We start from the raw sequence: 27,085 nt of genomic DNA, 5'->3' as shown, positions 1-27,085 counted from the left end.
AAAACTACTGTTATTTTTAATCATTTTATAAGTCTATATAAAAGTCCACAACAGGGGTGTGTTTAATAATTTAGCATGCTTTATTGATAATGTGCACTTAATATTCTTTGACCACTAGTGGGATATCAGTTTCCTCTACCCAGTACTTTTCACATTATCTTCAAAAAGATATATATATTCTGAAGCATGGCAATAAGTTCACAGCGCTGCTACAATATTAACAGTCACCACCATATAACAACTGCTGTTTAAAAAATAAATGCCCATTGTTACGAAGCATTATCAAAGACTGAAGCACTAACCACCTTAGGTCTTAAGCAAGCTACTTTTAACTTTAGCATCGGCCATACATATACATATTTGGTTTATAGATGTCAAAAGATCTTGTGTGAACAGACAAAGTAGTAAATGAAGGATCACCCTTTGTGCTCCACGATTTGTCCTGTAAAAAAAGATGATGAAGTACTGAGCTGTCACTCATGACTTTATCAAGGCACGTGTGTAGTGAGTTAATGCAGAATTCAAATGTACTGCAATAAAAACTCAAAAACTGTCAAATGGAGCACCTCTCTAGTTTTAGGAATGTTGTGAGATGATTCAACCCATGATTAAGTACTGTCCTATCCGCACTAATGACAAAATGAGCGAACGTGTACAGGAAAAGGCGATCCTAAGTGAGTGCGTATGTGTTTCGGCAGTGTTTCTTTCATCAGTAGGGTTAGTTATTGGCTCCATCTGACGGTGATTCAGTGAAGTATTTCTATTAGGAGGCGCTTGAAGTCTCCGCCGCACTCTGAGCTCAGGGCGTCCTTCAGGGTCACGTCATATTTCTCCAAGTACATGTCTTTGATGGTCTCCAAATCCACCTGGAAGTGGAAAAGAAAATATAATTTTTCCTTCATGATAAGTTTCTTTTGTGATATCAAGCCCATAACAGTCTCTACCTCAGAGCGTCCCACGATAATCCGTATGAGTGTGTCCTCGTCTGTCCCGGCTCCTTTCATGGCAGCGTTCAGACGGCGTGCGAAATACAGCTGCGGGTTTTTAGCACATCGCACTGTTTGAACAAAAACAAATCACTGTATGATTTGTGCGGCTATCAAATATCAAACACATGACGTCCTGCTATATTCTTTTAGGAGCTTGCTGTCACTGCAATATGACTCTGATTCAAAAGAATGAAGTTCCTTAAGGCTTCTGAATAGTTTGGATGGTTATAGTTACCCAGAGTGATGTAACAGTCCTTTAATGTTCCTGCAGCTTCACTGTCTATCGCATCCAGGATATCTGTTCCAGAGAGCTATGGAAAAACACAAAAGAGAAACCAGAAACTCAGAAAGAATGTTGAAATGGCTCTTGTAAAGCAGTGGTGGGTATAGTCGGCGTTGGGACCTTACAGTTTCATATATCTTGAAGGTGGCCTGAAGCTGTAGGTAGTTCCTGTGAGTGAGGATGTAGGTGAAAGTGGACTCATCTGTTCCAAAGCGGCCTTCACCTGCCTGTGAAAAAAAATGGTTATTAATTTAGGCAACATAAGCGGGGTTGCCAGGTCTGTTTGACAAAGACAGTCAAATAGCCAATAAGATATATCCCAAAACTAGACCAGTGACCAATAAAAACAAGCCCAAAATCATCCCAACATCAAAACACAAAATATGCCACAGATTTTGGAGCCCCGTTTATATATTTTCAATTTTCCTTTTATTTTTAGGCCTACTGTATAACGTAGCAGCAATAAACATTTGCTTAAAAAAATGTCAAATTCTCATTATTTTGGTATTGCTTATATGCTATTACAGTATTTATTAATATTTTAATATTTATTTATATTTACTATTTTCAATTTAATTTTGGTTGTCATTTTTATTATTTTTAAGATTTCTGTTTAGCTTTTAACGATTGAATTTTAGTACTTTGATATTTAAGTTGGTATAGTAACCAAAGCAAGTTTTTAATTTTAATCTTTAAGTTTTTCATCTCATATTTTTCTCATATATTTTTTCAGCTTTATTTCAATGACCAAAAATTATTTGTAAGAGTTTAGTTTTATTTAATGGCAACAAGACAACGTTTCAAGACAGGACTGAGGCAGAACAGGCTTTACATACAGAGTTGTAACAGCAAAGTAAATCTCACCTCAAACAATGATGCAGCATCCTGTTCAGCCAGTGCTTCATCCACTTCATAAGACTCATCCCTGTTGGCCTGCAGATGAAAGTCAGTTTTTATAGCAAATAACAACTGCAGAACTTGGTAGCTTCAATTTCTAATTTTGCACTATTACTGCAGATACTGTAAAATGCTAACAAAAAAAAATCTTCCTTAAAAAAAGTAATTTTGCACCATATTATACATAAGGTTGGGCAGAGTAGCTTATTTCTACATGCAGGAATAAGCTGCATGTGATGATATTCATACTGCTCATGCTTTATTGAAATCAGCCACATGTGACCATTCCTTCTACAAAAAATCATTTTCATGCTAAAAAAAGTTTTTTTTAAAAAGATCAGATTTTTGGTCATTGTGCTACAGTGCATAGTGCAAGTTGTTTGTGTGACACATTGTAAATACATAACATTTTAATCAGTGTTTTCTGAGCTTCTAATAGGCACAGCTAGCATGATATTGTGTTAAGCTAATATACCAAGTTTTATCACGGCTATCAATATACGGGACAGTTGCAACATATTGTTGCAACCATCCCAACATGCTGTCCCTTACCACAACATTAATTAAAAGGCTTGCCATTAATTACATAATTGTAATTTTATGGATTTATTATGAACCCCTTTCAATATCGTTTTTTTTGTTTTTTTTTTATTTACTATTCTTTGGTTTTATACAGCTAATTTACCTTACTGAAGACTCTGTCTGTGCACAAATAAAATAAAGAAATCACAAAATGATATTTAAGAATGATTTAAAAACATTTTTTGAATGTTACAACTGTCCCCTGTTGTGGGGTCAGTTGCAACATTTCGCTTTGTCTACTCAAGTGTAAATTGTATGAATATTATCATATGTACACATGTTGCCGCAATGTGGTTAAGTAGCTGACAGGTGTGGCTTTATTGTATTAAAATTTTAGCTTTCTAATACAAACAGTCTCTGAGAAACTTAAGGAAATGCAAAAAGTGTCCCCAACCATCCCCACTCTCCCCTAATTGTGACTTTTTATCTTTGACAATTCTGCCTTTTTCTCGCAATTCTGAGAAAAATGTCAGGATTGTGAGATACAAAGCAATTGCCAGAAAAAAGTCACAACAAAATTTTTTTACTGTGTTGGAAACAAAACAAAACAAAACAAAAAAATAAATATATATATATATATATTTTAAAGATGTAAACTCAAACTTCTGAGAAAAAGTCTTGTGAGAAAAAAAGAATTTGAGATATAAACTCAGAATTGTAAAATGTGAACTTTGATTTGCAAAAAAAAAGTCAGAATTCTGAGTTAACATCTCGCTATTTTGACTTTTTTCTTAGAATTACAAGATGTTATCTCAGAACTACAAGAAAAAAAGAACTAGTTCACTTCCAAAATAAAAATTGCCTGATAATTTACTCACCCGAACTCTACAACTTTACGCATTATGTAATCACGCTGGAAATGTTAAACACGGTTAATTCTTCATCTGTGTACTCCTGTTCAAAGGTAGGGTAGGGCGAAAAGTCCATCTCATTTTCTCTTCAAACTTAAAAATCATCCAACATTGTTGTTTGACCTTTTTTTTTGTATAGGGCTTTTGACTTTCTTTGCACGTTCACTTTGTAAACATTGGGTTGGTACTTCTGCCTATGTCACATGTCACCTTTCCTATGTGATTACGTAATGTGTGAAGTCAAGCTAGTGCAAGATGAGCATTTGTGTTTTTTCTAGAAAATAAGAAATCGTTTTACTAAATAAGACCCTTATTCCTTGACTTGGATCATGTAGAGCCTTTTGAAGCTGCACTGAAGCTGCAATTTGGACCTTCAGTCTGTTGGCTTCCATTTAAGTCCACTATATGGAGAAAAATCCTGGAATGCTTTCCTCAAAAACCTTAATTCTTTTCAACTGAAGAAAGAAGGACATGAACATCTTGGATGACAAGGGGGTACATTATAATGACAAGGGGAGTACATTATAAGGATTTTTTTATTCTGGAAGTGAACTAATCCTTTAAGAATTCTGCGATTTAAAAAAAATGCAATAATCTTTTATTCATGCTTTTTCACTTGTGGCATAAACAAGCCTCCATAAATTAGTTCAAGTTAGCCAAAGCAAGCTTATTAGACACAAGCTCATTTGTGTATTTATATTTTACCTGTAGGAGAGAAACCAGAAGATTCCTGACGTCTCCACTAGTGTCATCTTCGATATCCGCCTCCAGATCTCGCTCATGCACTGATGATCAAAAGATCTGTTACATCTCTATAATCCTGCATTATTTTTCTTACCAACAATATTACAGTCACAATAATGAGGCAACAATAAATCATCTTTCTTCATATTTATTACATCTTAAATTTAACATTACATCTGATTAAAGTTTACCTTGCATATACGCCTCTTTGGAATTCAAAATATCCTGTTAATGAAAAATACAAAAATGATGCTAAATCAAGTAATGATTTCAGCTATGTTTGATGCTTGAACTCTAAGCTAATAATGTAAGCAACGGATAACCTGATTGGTGCTTGTGCAGAGGATCTCCACCAGCACGTCCTCATCTGTCCCAGCACCTTTCATGGCTCTCCTCAGCTCTTTAGCCATGAAAATGTGAGGCGGGTCCAGCATGGCCATAATTGCTTTCTCAAAGTTTCCTGTGAGTTCATTCTTCAAGACTTCCTCCAACTCCTTGACAATGTGACCACAGACAGGACAAGCCAGGCAAAAACACTCAGTTCTATTTATGACTCGAATGTACAGCATGTTGATTTATTAACCTATCAATCAATTATGATATGCAGTAAATTAACTTCATTCAAAAATTATTACATTTACATTTGTTATAACACTGTTTGTTAGCATTTTAGTTGATTTAGAGATGTTATGTAAAGAACATAAATTCTTCAGCACAATACTTTCCAGCTTTCAATGAGCTCTACACAATTATTAAAAGGGTAAAAGCATAATAGTAGAAACTTTACACCCGTTACCTAATGCAGTCTGAATCAATTTAATGTGATGGAGAGGAAAATTAGAAACCACTGGTCTGTGTATGTGCTTGCATTTGTCAATTAGCTGACATTTCAGAGATGTGACTCACATCGTCATATTTTTCAAAGTAGGCTTGTTTAATCTCCACACGTTGGGTTGCAGAGCGGTTTGCTAGAATGGAAATGATGATCTCCTCGTCCGTCCCTGTGAACAACAGGAGATGAGTTCATACCTCAAAATGTCAGTCATTCTTCCTGCAGACTACTCAAACTCACCGTCTGAGATCGTTCTTAAGGTAGGAATAGTCAGTGTTAGGGAGTAACTAGTTATATGTAATGGAATTACGTAATTTAAAAATAAATGTAATTGTAATTAATTACAGTTACTGAGAAAAAAAATGTATAATTAAATAACAGTTACTTTTGAAAATGTTAATAATTACACACCCTCAGAATTAATTTGGTTTATACATGTACTTTATTTTTTAAGATTAATTGTTTTTTTTCCAAAGCACTGTTAGATGCCAGTGTTTCCTGTCATAACTATGCAAACATTTGATATTTAAAATATTTCTTGTTATGATTTTAAATCTGTATTTAACCTCAGAATGATCTCAACGTAAATAAAAGGTGTTAAGTCTGAATTTGTGGTAGCTGTGCTTTAAATTAAATTATTACACAGCTCTGTGGAATGCTTGATTCTGACTGGTCAGTCATGACATTCCAAGATATGTTATTCCCCGATAACAACAAAGACTCATCCAGGCAACTTAAGTTGGCACTATCCACCATAATTTTCCCATTAAAGCGGGTGCAGCCATTTGCAAATTTTTTGTGTCTGGCTTCCAGTCTCATCCACTTCCAGCTATATTTAGCTGCACAAAAAACTTGTTTTGCTGCTTGAAATTCAAATTATATTATATTATTTTTATGTATTATCTTAATTATGAATACACTGATTTGTAGCGCAAACTGTTTTACCATTTACTGCACTTCGAGATTCTTCTCGTTATTTTCCTATGGTGGATTATGAAACGGACGTCTAACACATTACCAGAAAACAGCTTACTTCCGCACTGAAAAATAAGGTGGATATGCTTGATAGTTTTTCTTGATGGAAGCTTTGCGTTTGGTTGGCTAATGAAATATTAAAACTCAATTCAGTATTATGTGTACAATTTCTTTATTCTGTCATCCTGGTATCATGGAATCACTCTGTTGTTTCATACAAATACAGCTGCTACCATTTTGTTTTGTACACTGTAATGGATTATAATATAACTAACAAACTAGTACTAGTACTTAATTATTTATGTGGGTAAATGTTGCTAGCAATTGATTTCTTCAAATTTGTGTTCAAATATTTCAACTCAGATCAGTGTTTTGTGCCTAATTATTTACTTTTGTGCCAAGCAGCTGTGTAATAAGTGGGATAATGTACATCCAGACAGTTGTTATAGCAAAATAAAGATGTATATTATCCTTTACTTATTATAATCTTAATTCAAATGATGAAGGATTTTGAAAGTCTGACTGTAATCAGTGTTGAGTGCTACTGTAAGGTTAACTCTGCCTGGTTTAAGTGTATCAAAATGATTAACAGTTGAAAATACTGGAAATTTAGAAAAGTAATCAAATATAATAAATTACATTACTTCAATAAAGTAATTGAAAAGTTACACTACTTATTACATTTTAAATAGAGTAACTTGTAACCCGTAACCTACCCAACACTGGGAATAGTTCACCGAAAAATTAAAATTTGCTGAACATTTGCTCACCCGCAGGTCATCCAAAATGTATCACATCACTTGCTCACCCATGGATCCTTTGCAGTGAATGGGTGCCGTCAGAATGAGAGACCAAACAGCTAATAAAAACATCACAATAATCCACAAGTAAACCACACCACTCCAGTCCGTCAATTAACATCTTGGAAAGCAAAAGGCTGCATATTTATAAGAAACAAAATCATGAGCTGTGCATATTTCTCTCCTGATTCAGACCAGATGGATTATTTTGGATGTAGGACTTTAGCCATAAACAACAGTTAAAAACATCTTTGTTTATTACAAACACAAAGTTTTTGCTTCACAAGACAATTGTTTGGATTATTGTGGCGTTTTTATAAGATGTTTGAACTCTCATTCTGACGGTGCCCATTTGCTGCAGATGATCCGAATGATGTGATGTTACATTGCTCCAAATTTACATCTAGAGTTGCCTGTAGGTGAGGGAATGTTCAGCAAAATTTTTCAAAAAAAAGCCTTTTTAAGATGAGATTTTTGACTTTCTTTCTCTGATGATGTCAGTTTGGTTGTTTAAGCAGAACATCTTTTAACCAGTCCTCCTTAACCACCAGTCTGCTGTGAGCTAGAAATTGTAAGGAGCTATTAAAAACAAACCCCGTCTCTATTTTTTTCTCTTTCAGCATTGCATTTTACTCGAAAAGAAAAGCTGGTCACTTTAAAAGTGCATGATATATAATACATCACCATATTGCATGTTACACAAACAATCACCCATTATATATGTCAGTGTTTTCCAACAAGTGATTACTTTTATTCAACCTACCCATTCCTTTGCAGGCCTTACGGATCGCCTTGATGTCTGCCATCACATCAAAGTCCTCATAAGGAGTTATTGTGGGCTGAAATGAAGGTTGTGTTAGACAAACCATGTTTTATGCAATTACAGTGTGGTTTTAAATTACATTTACATCAAGGGATTTTCAAATAGGTTAAGCAATTCATTCCTTGTTATACTGTCAAAAGATGTGATGAGTGAGTCCATCAGCATGTTTTTGAAGGTTTTGTGCATGAGATCACCATGCAGCAGAGTCTGTAGGGGGAGGAGGGGCTCTGTATCTAACACACAGAGCTGAGTCATGGGATCTCTGGGCAGGGACAGGAATAGCGGAAGCCGTCCTCTGCCTCGCCCACTGCCATAATAACAATGTGCACTTCTTGATAACAGAAACAGTTATTCTTTTATAAACATTCCTCTTCCTCTAAAAGAGCATAATACTGCTCAAATCACAGTGAAATGCAAGAAATTATAGTAAATATTACATTTGTACATAGAAAAAAATATTAAAAATTAAAAAATTATATTTAGTTTCGTAATTTTAATAACAGACGTGTATGAAAAATGTTAAAACATCAAAATAAAATTAAAATGTCACGCCAGAATGTCGTTTGCGTATAGGTAGCTATTTTTATTCAGCCTATTAATTTGCAGCATCCGTAAAACAAACAAATAACAACGCACACTGTTATCTGTAGTGAAATAAAGTGAGAAAAGTGAGAAAAAGAATCAAACTGCAACTTGTTTTACTCACTTGAACGTTGCCCATCTTGTGATGCTGATGTGAGTCTCTGAATGCGCACTTGCTCTCTCCACCCGGAGACGCTCATCTTTTTACTCCGCATCCCTGACGTCACTATTGGTGGCGTCATATAAATGTCTACATTTGTGTCTGACTTTAATCTATTTTTTAAAGCAATAACCACGTCCTCACCAAAAAGTAAAGCGTTATTAGTTTACTATAAACGCCCATGAAATTATTCTGTTGGCTATGTTTTTATTGAACTGATGAGAGTGTATAAACAAAAATATCTTTCTTCATTCAGCAGGAATGAAACAAATGTGCGTAGGCTGATACCGCATTTATTATGCAGAATGCTTTGATTTAAGACAAGAAAGTCTTTGTTAATTGTGTATCAGCAGCATCAACCTACTCGCTGCATGTGACAGTGACTTTGTGTTTACCAGAATACTAATATTTATGGCATATTTACGTTTCCTTGTTAAGGCAAATGTAATAGCCTATTTTATTTTTTAAAAATAACTCATTTTGCAGTGTACGGCATTATGCGGGAGCTATAAAATAGCAGATGTTACGCACAGTAAAAGAGGTGAAAAATAGAGGCATGTTTGCAGGTTCGTTTTATACCTATAATGGACATAAATATTACTTTCACCATTAATGATGGACACGGTTACGAACTGATTAATAACTGATAAATCAGACACTCTTATTTTAAGTGAGCTGATGCATGTGGCGATTTTTATTAAATTGTATTTTTTTAAACCCCTGCTCTATTTTCAAAAGATAACGTATAAGAACTGTGTTGGTCCACGACCTGTTCTTTGACATTGAAAGCGTTCATTCATCCACATCACACCAATGTCCGTACTACGTACGGCAAAGACTTACCTCATAAATATTAATTAGGCACGTTACTGGGCGCTTCGAGAAGGTTACGAAGCAACGTCACTTGACGTAATTAATATTAATAAGCTGTGCTTTTATTTAGCAAAACCACATAAAAGAACTACATACGGAGATATGTATAAATTTAAAATAACATAAATGTCGCACATCTTTATGCCTAAACAAACCGACATGCAAAACATTCGGTTGCGTTGTCGCTCGTAACACGCATGCGCATTGTCAACTCTGTCAGCTGACTTCCTGGCTGAGGGAGGGAGGGACTGCTGCTAGTGTCCCGCTAATCCAACCGATCCCGAAAAATACCACGGAGAGGGAACGGTCGATTCCGCGCCTATTCGTGCGGACACTAAGTAGGTATGGTCACATTTTGAAAATAAGATTATCCGATGTCCGAAGGTGTTTGTGTTTTGACCGGCAAGAATGGTTTTCATCATCGAAATGACCAGCGAAATTTCGATACAGGTCTCGAGGGAAGGAACAGACCAGTTGACGAGCTCACTTACTATTAATGACTCTTCTTCAATTTGAATAATTAATATCAGTTACAAGATGACGGATGCTCGACTAGCGATTTAAAACCAAGCACATTTAACATGTCTTTCAGTTGGCAGACATCTTGTACTAATTAAACCACACGGGACGAACACTTCCTGTTCAGCGCCCGTACACTCAGTGAATGCTAACATCACTTGCCGTTACAATATTTGCTGTCCAATCACTTATATTTACATAACGTCTCATTTTTGAGGACATCACGACGTTTTGTAAATGTAAGAGCTAGTCATGTGTATGTCCAACCATGCACCAACAGATATACTCTTAGTTTTCAAGATATTACTTGCTGTTTTCATTCATTTTATAGTCAAATAGTGTTTTTAATTTCCTAAACTGCATTGTGTGGGTTGTCACAGAAGCCTAAACTGTTGAGCGTTCACCGTCCTGCCTTCTTTATCTAGTCTCACTTGTAGGGCTGAATGCCTCCCAAATCTTATCAGGGTCTCACAGTGCTCTTGTATCAGCCGGTGAGCGTCTCATTCATTTTTATTGTCTTGTGAATTATAGGAGTGAGGGCCCACCATGGAATGTGAGGTCTAGGGGACAGCCACCATGATTGGAGGACTGTTCATCTACAACCATAAAGGGGAGGTGCTCATCTCCCGCGTCTACCGTGATGATATAGGGTGAGTGAGTTCATCACGGGTGGAAAATGCTCTTAAAACTGCTCCTTATTTCTAAATAAACTATGTTAGAGAATCATTTCCTGGGTTTCTCAAAACCATATCATTTGGGGACAGGGGAAACTGAACCGGAACACACAACAACCACTAAAAGCTGATAGGGACACCTTAGTAAGACAGCTACCCACAGAATTTTGCACAGGCAAACACTAAATGTATTTTGCTGTTGGAAATATTCAAATAGATTTTGGGGCTGGCCTTACTGTTAATGTGCAAGCTCAGCAGGGTTTAAACTCTGTATCATTGGGGTTATCCTGTTAGGGAACAGGAAGGATGACTGGATTTTAGAAAGCAGGAAGCATTGCTTCATTCCATCACCAACTAAATTTCATTTTTTGTAGCCATAAATGGGGAAGTATTGTTTTTTTTTACTTCCATATAACCTCAGATCAAGATTTCTTTGTTGTGTTTGCATTACTGTTGTCCATTTACACATGCAGCCCATGTTTGTCTTTCTCCTTTTCCTTGTCATTATTCCCCTCATGCTCTTTGTCATTTTTACTGTTTTTCTCCATGTTCATTGTGGCTACTGTAGCACTAGGTAAGCGATCCTACTACAACCAATGACCCAAAAGCATGTTTTTAGACCCCCAAAAAAATAACCAACCAATCACTCTGACGCATGTCACCAGTGACCCCCAGTCTAGGGTTGGGCAATATAGCCAAAAATATGTCTACCTGTGTTTTTAATGCATCTCAATTTATTTTTTTTGTATTTGTATTTATCTGCAATATGGACAAAGAACAAATAGCAAAAAAAATAGAGTCAAAGACGAGACGTAACGTTTTGGTTTCTGTATCAAATTAAAGTTACAGAATGGTTTTATATGCACATAAAACATAAAATGCAAGTACAACTTTAATGTTTCAGATTTTACAATGTCAGAATATGGGTGAGAAATAATGTTCTCTCATCATTTAGCATAACAGATATTTATGTTAAAAATTCAACGGCATACTTATTCTGACTTGTTCTTATGAAAATATATAAAAGAATAAGTGAGAGAGAGATAAAAATTAAAGCCCTGACACACCAAGCTGACAGTCAGCTGTGCGTAAGGCCATCGTTGAATGTCTATCAGCTCAGTTTTTGCATTGTGTTCTGCATTTTGGCCTATTGGGCGTGTTGAATTGGTGTCAGGCAGCCACTGAGACAGATGATTTTGACTGGCTGTTCAGCTTTAGCAAACTAGTGCACAACAAGAAAAGCAAAAGCAAGCAAAGAGGACACATACAGAAGGCTGTTCTAATTTTACGCTTATTGTACCTGAGCATTCAAATGAACATCCTCTCCTGGAGGAGCAGAATATACTTGCTAGCTGGCCGTAGGCTGTCTTCATAGTAGGGGTGGGCGATATGACCAAAATCTTACATCACAAAATGTGACCACAAAACTAGTCATAAGGGTCAGTTGTTTGAAATTGACATTTATGCACCATCAGAAAGCTGAATAAATGAGCTTTCCATTGATGTATGGTTTGTTAGGAGGACAGTATTCGGCCAAGATTTGAAAAACTATTTGAAAATCTGAAATCTGAGGGTACCGAAAAATCGAAATATTAAGAAAATCGCCTTTAAAGTTGTCCAAATGAAGTTTTTAGCAATACGTATTACTAATCAAAAAAATAAGTTTTGATATATTTACGGTAGGAAATTTACAAAGTGTCTTAATGTAACATGATCTTTACTTAAAGTCCCCCTGTAGTCAAATTTTTTTATTTTTGATGATCGAAATTACATATTTAAATGTTTTTTCTTGTGAAAATAATTTTCTCATACCTTAAACAGGCTTGAATGTAACTCTACCCCCCTTGCCTCATTTACTATACACGGATCTATGAATATGCAAATTAGCACCGCCCCCAAGCAGTCACACCAGCCAGAGCCGCCTGATCCACTAACTGAAGTGTAGTAAATGCGATATAATGACGAAAAACAGGTAATGACTGATAAAACTATGTTTTTACTAGCGGACAACTACAGTAGATACTGTAACATTTGTTAAAGTTGCTTACTTGATGATGCTGTGCCCTCAAAATGCATTGAAGGCTCGAATGCAGCCTAGTTTGTTATCCAGTTCGCGCCCGCGAGCATATGCGAGTGAAGTGTGGACAGCAAAGCGGGAGAGGTGCGTCTGACTCCGGGCTACTTTTACACTGTTGCCGCGGGTTATTTTTCAAGTTAGCGGTAGCGCCTTGCGGTTGTGCTCTATTTAAGGCTCTGTATGCTCTAATAAATGCTCTGTTTAATGTTTGGTTTTGTGCTGAAAATCCTATTGGTATATTTTGCATGCTAATGATAGGAATCTATCCTTTGACGTGATTGGTTACTTATTTTGTGACGTAGCAAAAAAAAAGGGCTGTTTCAAACCGCATTTCTGGCACAGCCTATGGGAAAACAGTTAAAAATACCACATAGACAAATAAACAACATAAAATCTTGATTTTCACTATGGGGGACGTTAATATAACGATTTTTGGCATAAAAGAAAAATCAATAATTGTGACCCGTCCAATGTACTTTTGGCTACTGCTATAAATGTACCCGTGCTACTTAAGACTGGTTATGTGGTCCATATGGGCTCATATGTGCTTACATATGAGTAAATTTATGTCACGGTAATGATATATATCACCATTAGGATTGGGTATCGAGAAATGTTTCCATTTTATAACCGGTTTCAAATGTCCAAGACCGGGTATTCGATAAGACACGTGCATTTCGGTTGTGCTTAATGATTCCTGCGTTTGCATTTTAATGTGACTTTAAAGTCTAAAATCAAACGATTTAAGCACAGAAGGGGAAAGAAGCTGATCACCGTTTGTGTGCAGCGTAAGCACAGTGAACAGTGTTGCAGGTGCGGGTTTCCGGCATGTGTCCGATCTCAAACCGTTCCGGGCATTTTCACTGCAGAAAAGGCCGTTCCGGGCCAGATCTGACTTCTCTTTGACATTTACCACCCAATATGCACAAAAAAAAAAGTCAGTATATCATCATAAACACAGCCGTTTTTTGTCGAAAGTGAAAGTAAACAGATGAGAAAGAAAACGCACGCGTAACAGTAATTTTAGATCTGCGTGCATTCGGTGTTAAAGACAGCAGCCTAATAAACGTGCTGCCTGTCATTAATGTTAATCCAAGAACAAAAAATCATACACTGATCTTGACTGAATATCTTTCGTAACTTTAATGAAGATTAATCTATATTTTATTTATGAAAAGAAAACTAGTGTTTTTAAACTTTTGATTAAAATTTCTGTACCTTCAAATTAAGTTGTATTTATTTATGCTATTGTTTATATATTCGCTTGTTCCTATTTTATTACTGACTGTTTACTTGTCTTTAACAATGTTTGAATTGAAATTTATAGTCTAGTTGTTTTTGCTGTGGTATTTTTTTGTTAAAACCATAGGCAAAAGATCCTTGTAGGCCTCATAAGTGTTCTGTAGGCTGCTGATTTTTGCTCATGTTATTCAGCTGCAACATAAAGCTTTGTAAAAATACAGAATTAAAATGTTTGACTTTTTTATTGACACTTTATGTTATTGGAATCAAAACTAGGAATCGTTAAGAATCGTAATCGATAAGCAGAATCGTAATTGATAAAATTAAAACGATACCCAACCCTAATCTCAATAATAATTTAAAAAGGTTTGATACCATAGAAATTTCATAATTCTTGTCACCAGTGTCAGTATCACAAAAAACTAGGAGTCTAACGGTGAATGTATTCGAAAATTTTCGGTGCGGGTCTTTTGGGTCGGTGTCAGAGTCGTAACGCCCTGCAGAAATGTGCATTTGCAAATGGCAATGTGCAGTTCAAATGGCAGAGTGGTGCACTAGTGAATGCATTCATTTTTTCCTCTTTACTATTAGTTTTAGCATGAAATAAATATGAATGAACATCCCATGCCTCATGTAATCGCTCGCAAAATCACTTGTTTTTAAACCGCAGTACTTAAAAACGCTTGCAAATTACACATTTTCTCAATCTCTAACGGTTGATAAATTTCTATGCGTTAATCGTGCCTACCCGTACATCGTCCACGCCTGCTTCATGGTGTGTGCAAGCATGACATTTTAGCTTAGACGTGAGGCAACAACACAGTCGGCCTTTGTTTGCTACTAGTTCTTTGTTGTCAGTGCGGTGTGTCACAGCCTTCAGACCATTGTTATCAAAAAATAACATGCATAGACTTCCGTGTACTGTTTTGGGTGAACGTGCATTGAATTAGTGTTTAGATCAAATGAACCATAGAAGAACTGATTCATATAAATAAATCAAACCTCTCAACAATACTGATATTCTCAACTGTATTCTCAGGATTTGTGACACTGGGGGGAGGTGTGACACGCTTCTAAATGGGCACAAAATGTCCTAGTAACACGGTTTTTAGAAAATTTAGGACCAAAAAGCACGTAGAACACTAGTTCTATTTTATATCATTCTAAAGCATATTGAATGCATTGTAAATATTCATATTGCCCAGCTCTACTTCAAGCATGTCACCTGACATACTTCAGTAATCAAATATTGTGAAAATATGCAAATGCACCAGCAGCAAACTGAAATTACCATGATGCCCTTTCCCTTTTGATTGCACTCAGGCATGGATGACACATTTTTAGTATGTTTTTGATATTATGCACCTTTTTGTAGGAAATGTTCGTCTTGACATGAAACAGAAACTTTGCATTGATGTTTATTGGATTGCAGTTGCAGATTAAACTGGATGGAGTAAGAAAATCTGCTAAAATATTTTAAAAAGAAATAAAATCACAAGGAAGTAATGTTATTGTACTCTCTTTGTATAAACCTCTTCAAAAGAGCTTCTCTTATTTGTTTTAGACAAGCAAGAGCTCTTTTGTCTTGATGTTCGTGAAGGTTTGGGCCAGCAGGGAACATCCTTTAAAGCTTTGTTCGCAGACAGAAGGAGTGTTTGTCTTCCAGGGTTTACTGGCAGATGGTGACCATGTGCTCACTCTTCCTGCCCAACTGCATTATCTCAGCCTTGACCTGATGTTCTTATCCTCCTCCACAGGCGCAACGCCGTGGACGCGTTCCGCGTGAACGTGATCCACGCCCGTCAGCAGGTGCGCTCCCCCGTCACCAACATCGCCCGCACCAGCTTCTTCCACGTCAAGCGCTCCAACATCTGGCTGGCTGCTGTCACCAAGCAGAATGTCAATGCCGCTATGGTGTTCGAGTTCCTCTACAAGATGTGTGACGTCATGACGGCCTACTTTGGGAAGATCAGCGAGGAGAATATCAAGAACAACTTTGTGCTGATCTACGAGTTGCTGGATGGTAAGGCTGGTTCAGAAACACATAAATTATTTCCTGACGCTGTTCTCCTCCAGTTCTACCTGATCCTCTGTGTGCCTGCGTTAACCGCATTACCTCAAACCAAGCTCACCCTCCTCTAAATGGTATGCTTTGCTGGCAGGCATCCGCTGTTAGCGGTAAGGTGCATCTTAAACCGTGAGCTGGCCAGGAAGCCTTGTCCAACAGCTGAAAAAATAAATTGTTGGCTAAATGAAACTTGGAGACAAAGTGTTTAAAACAGTTCTTGAGGCGTTGAGTGTCTCATTCCAGAATAATGATTCATTTATTTCTTTGTGTGTGTGTACAGAGATTCTGGACTTTGGATACCCACAAAATTCAGAGACAGGAGCACTGAAGACTTTTATTACCCAGCAGGGCATCAAAGGCCAGGTAAGAACTTTCCCATACTCTTCTGTTTATCTATTTTTTAGAGTCTCCTAAACAGTTTTAACAATTGAATGATATTGTATTATTGTAGTTTTATTTAAGGACCAGCGGAGTATGATAAATAAATAATAATATGCTAATAATAAAAAAAAAAAAAAAAAGCTAATTGCAACTTTTTATCTCACAATAGTTTAAATCTCGCTATTCTGAATTTTTCTCAGAATTGTGGGAAATAAGGTCAGATCTGTGAGCTAAAAACTCAAAATTCTGACTTTTTTTGTTTCCAAATGTGAGATTGTATCTCACAATTCAGATTTTTTTTTGGTTTGTGAGATGTCATATATATATACACTAGCAATTCTGAGTTATGAAGTCTAATCTTGAAGGAAAAAAATATATTCTCAGAAATGCAAGTTTGTATCATGCAATTCGGAGATTAAATAAAATCAGAATTGCGAGACGTAAACTCGGAATTGCAAGAAAAAAGTCAGAATTGTAAGTTTATTTCTCAGAATTGCAAGAGAAACTCAATTTTGACTTTATAACTCGCAATTGCAAGTTTATATCATGCAATTCTGAGAAAAAAAGTCAGAATTGCGAGATATAAAAGTCACAATTACCTTTTTTTTTTTTTTTTTTTTTTTTTTTTTTTTTTTTATTTAGTGGTGGATACAGGTCTCCATATAAAAGAGACTATTTCTAATGAAATAATTATTTCTATTTTTAAAACACTAATGATTTATACTTGTCTTCCCAACATTTTTTTTGTCTCCAGCACAAAAAAAATTATACATTTTAAAATTATAAATTTAATTTTGTTTATATTGTATATTGACATTAAAATTTTTTTTTAAATATTTTATATATATATTTAGATTTAGAAAATTAGAAAATTATATATAACTTTTTTTTTTTTACATGTTTTTTCCCTTTTTTTCATTAATAAACATTTAAACATTTTAATATTTCATTTTTATATGCTGTGTGTGTGTTAAAAATAAATAAATAAAAATTCACATATAAATATTTTTTCAAAAAAAATTTTGCTGACAAGTGTAGAAAGTTGACAACCAGAATTTTTTTCAGTCAGATTTTACAGAAAAATAAATGTTTATATCTGAAAGGGATAAAAATGCATGTACATAATACATTTAGTCCTGGATCAGTAGAGCAAGTGACAGTTGCATATATAAAAATCCAATTTTTCTTGTTTAATTCAAATTTAAAGTTTTGCTACGATTTTATTTTTTATAAATCGAGGATTCACGATTTTGAATAGAAACATTACCAAATGTTAGATTCAACACGGGCAGTGGAAAAACATGCTAGAAGATGGGAGTGAATTTCTTTTAACTTGAGCACCGCATTTTTATAATGCCGTTTCATGCATGAGACACTGCAAGAGATGCGAGTGCAACGGTCAAATGTGTCCAAGTTTACATAGAAAAACTATAGAAAAGAAGCGTAATCAAAAAACATGTAAACCTGTGAAGAACTACTACTCTATGTCTGATATTTCATGTTTGCATCATGGTGACAGGCTGAAATCTGCTGTTTATTGTTTTTACAGAACTTTTATAGTTCTTTTATAGTTTTATAGTTATAGTCTACTGGTGTTATACCTTCAATCATTTTAAATTTGAAATTTTTTTTTAAGCATTTTCCTTGTATTATTTCCTAATATGTACAAGACATTTGTACAAGATATAGTTGTAGTTCATGCATCTTTTTTTTTTGCAAAGATATTTAACAAGTAATTTGTTTAACATATACATCATGCGTGGTGCACTAATTAAAAAAAATTACTTGAATCATGTTGTAGTTACATTTTCAAGTTGACTAGTTAAAAATCATAATAAATCGAGAATCGGTAAAACGTTCTGGAAAATATCAAGATTTTAATTTTTTGCAATATCTTCTGGGCAGTGGGCCTTTTTTTGTTTGTTTTTTAAAAACTGGAGCAGATTCTAATATAAATAATTTCTTTTTTTCTTGCTTATCTGGACGTGTCTGACTGCAGCATCAGGTATGTGTGAATGTATTTAAGTCTTTCTCAAATTACACTATAATACTAGTGGCTCCAAAGTATTTAGACATTTAAACTGCATTTCAAAGTCATCTGTGACCTTTCTAAATCAGACTAAGGAGGAGCAGTCTCAGATCACCAGCCAGGTGACCGGGCAAATCGGTTGGCGTCGTGAAGGCATCAAGTACCGCCGTAACGAGCTCTTCCTGGATGTGCTGGAGAGTGTCAACCTGCTCATGTCTCCACAGGGTGAGACAACACTACCTGAGGACTCATCGGTGTGTTTTAGTTATTACTATAGAGCCAAACCATTCACATGCAACCTTGTGTCATCACAACAGGTCAGGTCCTGAGCGCTCACGTCTCTGGCCGTGTGGTGATGAAGAGCTACCTGAGCGGAATGCCTGAATGCAAGTTTGGCATGAATGATAAAATCGTCATTGACAAACAGGGGAAAGGAGGAACTACTGATGATCCTGGGAAAAGGTTTCAGAGTGCCTCACGTTTATGTAGAGCTTTTGCTTGTCTGTCTCCTCTCTTATTTGCTTTGAAAATTACGTTTGTCTTTTTGTCTGGATTTTGTGTTTCCTGATCCAGAATTTTCAAAAATGTTTGATTGTAAAGTGTGTGGTTTATTTTGATTTTTGAAGCTGTCTGTTTTTGTTGCGTCTCTTTTTTCTCTGTGCTACCACAGTGAGTTAGGGGGAAGGTATTGTATCTTTATATTTCTGTGTTCAGTTTTATGTTAGTTGTGCTGTACAACATATGATTTTTTTTTTTTCTAATTTGGCCAGTATTTATTTATATTTTACCAATTCCATCTCGCTACTCTTTTTCTGTGCCAGATTACATTGGAATATTAATGTACATACATGTTTTAAATTTATTTGAAATTTCAAATTTCATTCTAAACAATTTTTAAAACATATAAATCAAAGTACACTACTGTTCAAAGTTTTGGAGTCGTTAGATTTCTCATTTTTCTTATTCTCACCAAGATTGCATTTATTTGATTAAATATTCAGTAACATTGTGAAAAAATTATTACAATTTAAAATACGTTTTCTATTTGAATATATTTTAAAATGTAATTTATTCCTGTGATCAAAGCTGAATTTTCAGCATTAGGGCCCTATGAAATCCGTTTTATTTTTTCCCAAATTCTGTTTTTTCCATTTCAATTTTTCTGGATTCTGTTTTTTTTTTCCCATTTTAATTTTTCTCAATTCTTTTTAATGATAAATTAAATTTTATGAATCAAAGAGCATGTCTAATTAATTAAAATCATGAAACTTATACAATTGTTATCAAATTCTGTGTTTTAGCATATCTAATTATTTAAATTCATACTTAATTTATTTAAATTTATTCTTAAAATAGTCTTTACCCTCAATTTTGTGTTGTGTATTTAAAATGTTCTGGTTATCAAATGAAGGCATAAAAAATGAATTTAATTTATCTTTTAATTATTGAAAATTAAGCGTTTTTTTGGCAAACAAGAATTTATTATCAAAATTAAAACGTGGAAGAAATGTTGTGTGATTATACCCTAAAAAATAATGTTTGTTTCATTTTAGTAGTAGTAGTAAGAGCAGTAATATATTTCTGGCACAATGTCTTCAAGTTAAACCGGACTTTTATTTTGACGGGTTGCCGTGTCTGCCTTTACATTAACATGTGTATATGATATGGCTCTAGTTTTCCTAAAATGGAATGTTCAATTGCTGAAAAATTAAATCCTTGCTGAATGAAAGTATTCTTTTTTTTTTTTTTTTTTTTTTTTTAATAAATCTTACTCAAATTTTTGAACAGTAGTGTAGGTTTCATATTGGTAGATGACATGGATGTTGTCAGTTATTGGCCATAATTATTATAAGTATCACATTTTAGTAAGTGATTTTTGGTATTTTGTCAGTGACATTGTCATTATATGTGCAGTTTATTCTAGTATTTTCCAAATATCAAACTCTCACCTTTATTTCTCTGTCGTTTCCACCAGTGGCAAACAGTCCATAGCCATCGACGACTGCACTTTCCATCAGTGTGTGCGTCTCAGCAAGTTCGACTCTGAGCGCAGCATCAGTTTCATCCCTCCTGATGGAGAATATGAGCTCATGAGGTCAGTTCAGCATCCGTCTGTCTTCACACTCCAGAGTCTGATTGTGTCTTAACGCGTCTTCAATCTGTACGTGCAGGTATCGCACCACTAAGGACATCATTCTGCCCTTCCGGGTCATTCCACTGGTTCGAGAGGTTGGACGCACAAAGCTGGAGGTCAAAGTTGTCATCAAATCTAATTTCAAGCCCTCGCTCCTGGCACAGAAAATAGAGGTCAGAATATATCTACTTAACATTATATTTTCACACGGTTTGTTTGTAAAAGTTTGTCAGATGATATATGCGGTGAATGTTTTGAACAGGTGCGCATTCCTACGCCTCTGAACACTAGTGGAGTGCAGGTGATCTGTATGAAAGGAAAAGCCAAATACAAGGCCAGTGAGAACGCCATCGTGTGGAAGTAAGTGTCACCGTCTTTTTGACACTTCTCTGCGATTGGTGCTTGTGTAAAAACTCACGTCATCCCGTCTGTCTGTCTGTTCAGGATCAAACGCATGGCAGGAATGAAGGAGTCTCAGATCAGTGCTGAGATTGAGCTACTGCCCACTAATGATAAGAAGAAGTGGGCCCGTCCACCAATTTCCATGAACTTTGAGGTAAGTGTTTTTAACCAGTCCCACATTGTTAAATGGCACTTTCCACATAAATGTTTTCTTTTTTTTTCTTTTTTTTTTCAACAAATGGTCGGTGAATCAAGGTGCTTTACCTTGAGAAAATGTCGTTCGTCCACTTTAGGATATCAAAATAAATATTATGTTAGCCCTTTTATTTTGTTTATTTATTGTTTTACTATAAGGTAAAATGTACCATGTTTGATTACATTTTAAAACTCTGATTTTTGTGACTTAATGTAGCAGTCAGTATAGAAATTGATTAAAAATGAGCTAAAAATATCAATTTACAATATTGTATTTTTCATAAATAAAAGAATGTTGTTGTTTTTTTTGTTTTTTGTTTTTTTTTATCAAAAAGCAGAGTTAACTAGGTTAAATGAATTTATATTTGAATGTTTTGTGACATTTCCAGTACTTTTTTAACTAAATGACTATCATCTTTGGATAGTTTAAAATCTTGATTTGTATGATTTTAATTTAGCAATGAATATAAATATATATATATATATATTTTTAAATATCAGATAACATTTATTTATTAACATTTTTTGTTTAATTTATGAGAAACATTAGCTGGATTTTTATATTAGTAACCTGGGTAAAAGGGTTGACTGAATTGGTAGTTTTAATGTGTGTGTGTGTTTTGTTTTGTTTTTTAATAATGACTTGATGTAGCAGTAAATGTAGACATTGATTAAAAAAATAAATAATCAACTAAAACATTTTTTTACAAACTTGTATTTCTAATTTAAAAAAAAACTTGATCTTTTTTGTCTAAAATCTCTAAGTGAATTTATATTTGAATATTTGTATAAGATTTGCGGTGCTTTTGTAACCAAATTACTAAAACTTGGACATCTAGTTTAAAACCTTGATTTGTATAATTTTAATTTAGCAATGAATATAAATATTTTTAAAAATTATCAAAACATTTATTTATTAACATGTTTTCTTTAGTTTATGAGAAACATTAGCTTGATTTAATTTCTTTTTTTATTGATTTATTTTCAAATCAGTAACCTAGGTAACAGTTGAATGAATTGATTTTTTTTTTTGATTTTTTTTTTTTTAATTTAACTAAAATTTGGACATGTTCGATAGCATTTAAAATCCTGATTTGTGTGACTTACCATTTTAGCAGTAAATGTAGACATGGATAAAAAATTATTAACTAAAACGTATATCTGTTTACAAACTGGGAAAAAAGCTGACTAATAAGGTTAAATTAATTTATATTTTAATATTTTATGAGATTTCTGGTACTTTTGTAACTAAATAATTAAAACTTAGACATCTTTGGATAGTATAAAAAGTCTATTTATTAACATAGGTTTTCTTTAATTTATAAGAAACAGTAGCTTGATTTTTATGTATTTATTTATTTATTTTTAATCAATAACCTGGGTAACTGGGTTGAATTAATTGATATTTTTATTTATTTTATATATATATATATATATATATATATATATATATAAATTATAAATTGTTTTTGTAACTTTTCTAAATATTGTATACGTTTGGATACAATTTAAAACTCTGATTTGTGTGATTTTTATTTTAGCAATACATAAAGACATAAAAAAAAAAATCAACTCAAAATATCAATTTACCATCTTGCATTTCTCCTAAATTAAAATGCTTGGTTATTGTTTTCTTTTTTTTTTTTTTTTTTTTTTTTTTTTAAAACAGATGAATGTTGATTTATATTATTTGTTACATTTTTAGGGGAAGTTTGTACAAATGTTAGATTAAAACCAATTACTTTTCATGTTTGTATTATTGTTGTCTTATATTTTGTGTAAAATAATAGTTTGCCTGACATATCCAGCTGTCAAGAATTAGTACCTTTTTCCTGGCACACTTCTCAGATGTATTTCCTTTGTCATCTTCCATTGTCTCAGGTTCCATTTGCACCCTCGGGGCTAAAGGTGCGTTACCTGAAGGTATTTGAGTCGAAACTCAACTACAGTGACCACGATGTGATTAAATGGGTGCGCTACATCGGACGCAGCGGAATCTACGAGACGCGCTGCTAATGAGCCGCTGAGCAGAGGGACCAGCTCTTACTCTTCTATAAATATACTATGTTTCCCTCCTTCCCTCTCCTCAAAATTTGTGGAAGAATTAAAAAGGCTAATTACAAAATATGCAAATGTGAAACGTAGTTACCTGTCCGTGTTTGTACGAGTGCTGTAATGAACAGATCCAGTGGAGAGCAGTGTGTGTCTGTCAGTCAAAGCGCAGCTTCCTGATTTGCTGTTGTTGGGGTCCACTGTCTATTTTGTCGTTGGTTATTCTCCCATTGGTCATACTCTCAGTATCGTATCGCTATCTCTCTGTGACTGTTTAGTTCAGTATAAATATATAATGGAAAAAAAACATTGTGTTGGTGTGTTTTTGTCTTTCACAGACACATTTTTCTTCAGTTTACATATCACATGTCCAGTGCTGGGTACTAACTAATTACATGTAATCTGGATTACTACTTGTAATTAGATTATATTACATTTTGAAATCAGACCTTTTGATTACATTATTCACACAATAGCAATAAGTTATAATTTATTATTCTCTATAATTCTTCTTTTATCTTTAAAAGGTGCTTTTTGACTGTACCAAAGCATAAAAACACCATAATACATTCAAGGTATTTAGGAAGCATACTATGTTCAGATGCAGCCAGTTAATCTACATTGAAAATGTGCATTCCGTGTCGGATGTCTGTTTTTGATTTACTCTGTGATTCCACCCACTGCCAGTTTAACCATTTGCATTTTGACACTTTGGGTTGCCAGTTGGTGGAAAACACAGCATATTTGATGCAGCAAAAGAACTGGCTCAGAGGTCTCAAATTCTGTTCTGCCTAAAAACCCTCAGCATCCATTTAAAAAGCTCAATGACCAGAGATGCATTAAAATGCAGTGTAAAACTTGCAGTGTAAGGCTCGTTACCTCCATTACCTTACATTGTCAGTTGTTCTGGTTCCTGTTGCGTGTCCTCAATCTTACAACCTGCGTGAGAATCGTGTCTGAGGAAGGTGGGAGAAACAAGATTTTGAATTTGGACTGCAGTACCAATTTTAACCGCTAGCCGTCAATAGTACATACTGCGCCTTTAAATGTACCTTTTTTTAAAATAGCCTACCTTATCCGCCTTATTTTTGCTGTAAGAGTGACCGTGGCCATTTATAGATTTTATGGGTCTGGCTTCCGGTCTCATCCGTGTCAATTTTTTTTTTGCACTGACCAAAATTATAAATGCAACGTTGTTGTTTTTGCCCCCATTTTTCATGAGCTGAACTCAAGAAACTCAAGACTTTTTCTATGTACACAAAAGGCCTATTTCTCTCAAATATTGTTCACAAATCTGTCTAAATGTGTGCTAGTGAGCACCTCTTTGGAATGCCGAGATAATCCATCCACTTCAAAGGTGTGGCATATCAAGATGCTGATTAGACAGCATGGTTATTGCACAGGTGTGCCTTAGGCTGGCCACAATAAAAGGATACTCTAAAATGTGCTGTTTTATTACACAGCACAATGCCACAGATGTCCAAGTTTTAAGGGGGCGTTTCAGAGAATTTGGCAGTACATCCAACCGGCCTCACAACTGCAAACCACGTGTAACCACAGCAGCCCAGGACCTCCACATCCAGCATCTTCACCTCCAAGATCGTCTGAGACCAGCCACCCGGACAGCTGCTGCAACAATCGGCTTGCATATCCAAAGAATTTCTGCACAAATTGTCGTCCTCATTCGAAGGAGTCTGGCACTGGGGAGGTGTTCTCTGCATAGATCCCGGTTTTCACTGTACAGGGCAGATGGCAGGCAGCGTGTATGGCGTCGTGTGGGTGAGCGGTTTGCTGATGTCAACGTTGTGGATTGAGTGGCCCATGGTGGCGGTGGGGTTATGGTATGGGCAGGCGTATGTTATGGGCACGAACACAAGTGCATTTTATTGATGGCATTTTGAATGCACAGAGATACCGTGACGAGATCCTGAGGCCCATTGTTGTGCCATTCATCCACGACCATCACCTCATGTTGCAGCATGATAATGCAAGGCCCCATGTTGCAAGGATCTGTACACAATTGTTGGAAGCTGAAAACATCCCAGTTCTTGCATGGCCAGCATACTCACTGGACATTGAGCATGTTTGGGATGCTCTGGATTGGCGTATACGACAACGTGTTCCAGTTCCTGCCAATATCCAGCAACTTTGCACAGCCATTAAAGAGGAGTGAACCAACATTCCACAGGCCACAATCAACAACCTGATCAACTCTATGCGAAGATGTGTTGCACTGCGTGAGTCAAATGGTGGTCACACCAGATAATGACTGGTTTTCGGACCCCTCCGCCCCCCACCCCCCCACATACAGTAAAACTGCACATTTTAGAGTGGCATTTTATTCTTTTATTGTGGCCAGCCTAAGGCACACCTGTGCAATAATCATGTTGTCTAATCAGCATCTTGATATGCCACACCTGTGAAGTGGATGGATTATCTCAGCAAAGGAGAAGTGCTCACTAACACAGATTTAGACAGATTTGAGAACAATATTTGAGAGAAATAGGCCTTTTGTGTACATAGAAAAAGACATAGATCTTTGAGTTCAGCTCATGAAAAATGGGGGCAACAAAAGGGTTGCGTTTATAATTTTGGTCAGTGTAGCTGTACAAAACAGCTTGTTTTGCTGCTTGACACTGCAAATTGTTGTGTCCTACCATGTTATTAGGGGCCAAGCACCATTGCATCTGTTGGCATTCTTCTTCTTTTTCTTCCGCTCCTGAGTCTATGGCAGCCCGTAGAACCGCCTGCAGGAAAATTCCGAAATTTGGCACACCGATAAAGGACAGTCTCTACTTTAACCATAGCAAGTTTAGAGTCTCTAACTCAAACTCTCCAACGTCAACACTTGTCCAAAGTTTCACTCATTTTTATGCTAATAACTTTTGAACCGTAATGTCTAGAAGGAAATTTCCTCTGAAATTTTCCTCTGAATCCTCGGCTCATGGCGAGTCAAATGGACACCAAAGTTAAAAGTTGTAAGGGCAAGTTTTTTCGCAATTTTTTATAATTAGAAAAACATACTTTTACGAACTGGTCTTTGACGGTTTGTCTTATTTTCACCAAAATTGGCTCGGATCATCTTCAGACCATGCTGGCAAAAAGTTATGGAATTCAAGTTGATTAGTCAAACGGTTCTCAAATAACACACAAATGAATTTGACGAAGAGCACACAAAAATGGATGTAGGCTATATCTCTGCAACGCTTCAGCATATTGAGGCCAAACTTTTTGTGTGTTATAATAACAATGACCTGAGGCTACCTGCACAGTTTCAGCACAGCACCACCTAATGGTCAGGAGATATGAAAAATGGCTATTTTTGCTTATAACTTACGAATGCTTTGGCCAAAAATCACGCTGAGTCAAACCATACCAAGTTTTACCATATCAGCCATTTTGGGTATCGGCCGTTTTGAATTTTGTATTAAAATGCTATATTTTATGAATGCATTAGTGTATGCGTATGAAACTCGTTACGTGTCTTTTTAATAGTACTCAAAAAGTTTTGTGGCAGCAGTCAAAAGTTATAATGAAATTTCATAAAATGCTAATAACTTCTGAGTTTACTGGCCTATTGTACTGGTCTTAATAAGTTTCTTGGGTCATGCCGAGAACATAGATACCAATTTTACCATAGTCAGCCGGACTTTCTGTCTATCATTTTGATTAATGATAAAAAACTTTTTCAAACTCCTCCTAGACTGTTGGTCCAATTTTCACCAAATAGTTACCATTAGCCCAGTGGTTCCCAACCACTTTCCTGGAGGCCCCCCAACACTGTATGTTTCCATGTCTCCTTAATCAAACACACCTAATTCAGATCATCAGCTCATTAGTAGAGACTCCAAGACCTGAAATGGGTTTGTCAGACGAAGAAAAAATGCCAAATGTGCAGGGTTGGGGGTCCTCCAGGAACGT

At 35.4% G+C, this 27,085-nt stretch overlaps 2 protein-coding genes across 3 annotated transcripts; one reads left to right on the top strand and one right to left on the bottom strand.

Annotated features, from left to right (window-relative positions):
* Positions 1-57: 57 nt before the first annotated feature.
* Positions 58-8,708, bottom strand: anxa13l (annexin A13, like). Of its 2 annotated transcripts, none has more exons than XM_051130558.1 (11): positions 8,483-8,708; positions 7,717-7,792; positions 5,253-5,347; positions 4,670-4,837; positions 4,538-4,571; positions 4,308-4,387; positions 2,137-2,205; positions 1,398-1,499; positions 1,225-1,300; positions 945-1,057; positions 58-866 (listed from the first exon to the last, which is right to left on the bottom strand). In XM_051130558.1, the coding sequence occupies exons 1-11, from the start codon at positions 8,495-8,497 to the stop codon at positions 747-749; spliced, it is 948 nt and encodes a 315-aa protein (XP_050986515.1). In that variant the 5' UTR covers positions 8,498-8,708; the 3' UTR covers positions 58-746. The 2 variants fall into 2 exon arrangements, with proteins under 2 accessions (XP_050986515.1, XP_050986509.1); XM_051130552.1 differs by having other exon boundaries at positions 4,670-4,840; positions 8,483-8,694.
* Positions 8,709-9,585: 877 nt separating this feature from the next.
* On the top strand, positions 9,586-23,330 carry ap2m1a (adaptor related protein complex 2 subunit mu 1a). The gene is made up of 13 exons (XM_051130570.1): positions 9,586-9,733; positions 10,442-10,560; positions 15,661-15,926; positions 16,252-16,334; positions 18,352-18,357; positions 18,471-18,606; positions 18,699-18,843; positions 19,052-19,066; positions 20,357-20,476; positions 20,553-20,688; positions 20,778-20,875; positions 20,960-21,071; positions 22,994-23,330. Exons 2-13 carry the CDS (start codon positions 10,487-10,489, stop codon positions 23,126-23,128), a joined length of 1,326 nt encoding a protein of 441 aa, XP_050986527.1. The 5' UTR covers positions 9,586-9,733; positions 10,442-10,486; the 3' UTR covers positions 23,129-23,330.
* Positions 23,331-27,085: the final 3,755 nt, after the last annotated feature.

Source organism: Labeo rohita, chromosome 2 (genome assembly GCF_022985175.1).
Source record: "Labeo rohita strain BAU-BD-2019 chromosome 2, IGBB_LRoh.1.0, whole genome shotgun sequence".
Taxonomy (NCBI): Eukaryota; Metazoa; Chordata; class Actinopteri; order Cypriniformes; family Cyprinidae; genus Labeo; species Labeo rohita.
Note: the sequence above shows the minus strand (reverse complement) of the source record. Positions and strands in the feature narration are given on the sequence as shown.

Bases quoted from the DNA above. Each gene is read 5' to 3' on its own strand.
- anxa13l (XM_051130552.1), bottom strand. The intron at 4,841-5,252 runs GTGAGTCACATC...CACATTGTCAAG, and splicing joins ACTTTGAAAAATATGACGAT to GAGTTGGAGGAAGTCTTGAA. The intron at 4,388-4,537 runs GTAAACTTTAAT...TTTGATCATCAG, and splicing joins CAAAGAGGCGTATATGCAAG to TGCATGAGCGAGATCTGGAG.
- ap2m1a (XM_051130570.1), top strand. From the start codon at position 10,487: ATGATTGGAGGACTGTTCATCTACAACCATAAAGGGGAGGTGCTCATC. The intron at 15,927-16,251 runs GTAAGGCTGGTT...GTGTGTGTACAG, and splicing joins GATCTACGAGTTGCTGGATG to AGATTCTGGACTTTGGATAC. The intron at 20,876-20,959 runs GTAAGTGTCACC...CTGTCTGTTCAG, and splicing joins GAGAACGCCATCGTGTGGAA to GATCAAACGCATGGCAGGAA.